Consider the following 1,780-nt stretch of genomic DNA (forward strand, 5'->3'; position numbering starts at 1 on the left):
GCGGGGCGGGGGCCGCGCCAGCGGCGGCGGGTGCCCCCCGGAGGGGCAGCGGGTAGCAGGCGGTATCTGCGGGAGACCAGCTCCCACGGGTGCTGCTGGACGCCTCCGCCAGGAACTTCGGTACCTGATCTCCGGGGCACGGCTCGGCTGGAACACTCATCTCGTCTCTCGGGGTCCAAACCGCGTGGCACATCCCAGGTGAGCGCTGTCTCAGCCCGTGTGGGTCTGTCTCATCTGCACAGAGATCATTGTTCCAGGCAAAGCGCTCCCGGGATCGGGATGAAATTCTGCCACGGTGATAAACACTGTAACCTTCAGCATAGCCCCCAAATCCGCCTGCCCCCTTCTCTGGCATCGGTTATTGCCTTGACAGATGTACTGCCCCTTCTCTTCGACGTGGGCACGCATTTGCTGGATCCACACAATCCCAGCACCTGCCAGGACCTATTTTCCTTCCAGTCACAGGAGGTATTTTTTCTCTGTGTGTTTCATGGAGCATATGCACCCTTGTTCCCTCCCAGGACTGGGCCTCTTTTCCAGCATCCGTGTTTTCACCCTATGTTTTCTTCCACCCAGGATCTCTCCATGTCTCAGCTTTCCCCTCAGCTCCTGGATCCCTTTGTTTTCCTCCTGCAGCATTTTCTGTGGGAAGCTGGTTCCAATATTTTATGTTAAACCTTTTCTCGTTCCTCAGCTTTGCCTGCCTACACATGACTCTCTGTTCTCTCACCAGCCCCTTGGGTTCTACATTTTTTGGTGCTAAATTATTAGTCCATGAATCTGTGCATGCAGCACAGCTCTGAGTAACACCGTGGCAGCATGTAAAGAGCAAAGAGACTGTTTACTGAACGCCTGGTCCTCAAGCTTCCTGACTCACCTGGTGACACACACCTGGGGCTGAGGGAATGGCTGTGTCCTGTCATTACCGGTGTGTTCCCAGCCCTGTGACACACCAGTCGCTTTGGTGGGGGAGTTCTGCAAGGTACAGATCAGCTGTGTCCAAAAAATTCCTGCTTGCATCCCTCTGGCAAAAATACAGCACAACTGAGGTATAGCCCTGTGTTTGTGTCGGTGCTTGGTGCTGGGGATTCCTGGCTTTGCCCAGGGATCCCAGGCCACAGTGGTCCACAGCAAAGGTAGCAAGGGGAGGAGTGGGACAGGAACAGCGCCCTGCCTGCCAACAGGATTTGGGTGTGCAGAAATACCTGGGGGGGAGCGAGACAACTGTGATTCAGGGCACGGGGAACTGGGGAAACTATTCATGGACTTCTCCTGTTGAGCAGAATTATGTCTGACTTTTAAGGACATAGATTATGAAAGGACAAAGTCGGATTGTTGGAGTAATTTAATATAATTTCTGTAAATAAGTCACACATGGACAGCGTGATGTTGAAAGGCTGAGAGTAGGAGTGGAGCAGGTGAGGATGTGGAGGATCCCAGAAGTATCCCATGAAACTTTACACTAAACGACAAATAACTTGGAAATGTGCCTCATTAGTGTGGGGCTAACTGATTTGTGTCCCACTTGGACTGTATCGCTTGTTTATATTTAAGGTACTCTGCAGTCCCTCTATTTCATCAGCAATTCAAAACACTACAGTCAGGAAAAGAAGGAGATGGATTTTCTTCCTTGTGTGGAGAACAGGTTGGGGCTGCAGCCCTGTCAGAGACCCAGAGCCTCGTCAGACCCCCTGGAGCCCTTCCAGAACAGCGGAGTCTTGTCAGAGCCTCTGGAGCCCTGTCAAACGCTCTGGAGATCCCTCAGAGCCCCGGCGGGCCA

General features: G+C 53.0%; 2 protein-coding genes across 2 annotated transcripts in view; one reads left to right on the forward strand and one right to left on the reverse strand.

The window, feature by feature from the left end:
- CCNI2 (cyclin I family member 2) overlaps positions 1 to 355 on the reverse strand; it is an 8,284-nt gene extending 7,929 nt beyond the window's left edge. Inside the window, 1 exon segment of the mRNA XM_017746679.1 lies at positions 19 to 355. Within this exon segment, the coding sequence (XP_017602168.1) occupies positions 19 to 355 (337 nt within the window).
- KIF3A (kinesin family member 3A) overlaps positions 92 to 1,780 on the forward strand; it is a 22,080-nt gene continuing 20,391 nt past the window's right edge. The window contains exon 1 of the mRNA XM_017746795.1: positions 92 to 198. The gene's annotated coding sequence lies outside the window, so the exon portion shown is untranslated. The remainder of the gene's footprint in view (positions 199 to 1,780) is intronic.

Source organism: Corvus brachyrhynchos, unplaced genomic scaffold (genome assembly GCF_000691975.1).
Source record: "Corvus brachyrhynchos isolate BGI_N302 unplaced genomic scaffold, ASM69197v1 scaffold381, whole genome shotgun sequence".
Lineage (NCBI taxonomy): Eukaryota > Metazoa > Chordata > Aves > Passeriformes > Corvidae > Corvus > Corvus brachyrhynchos.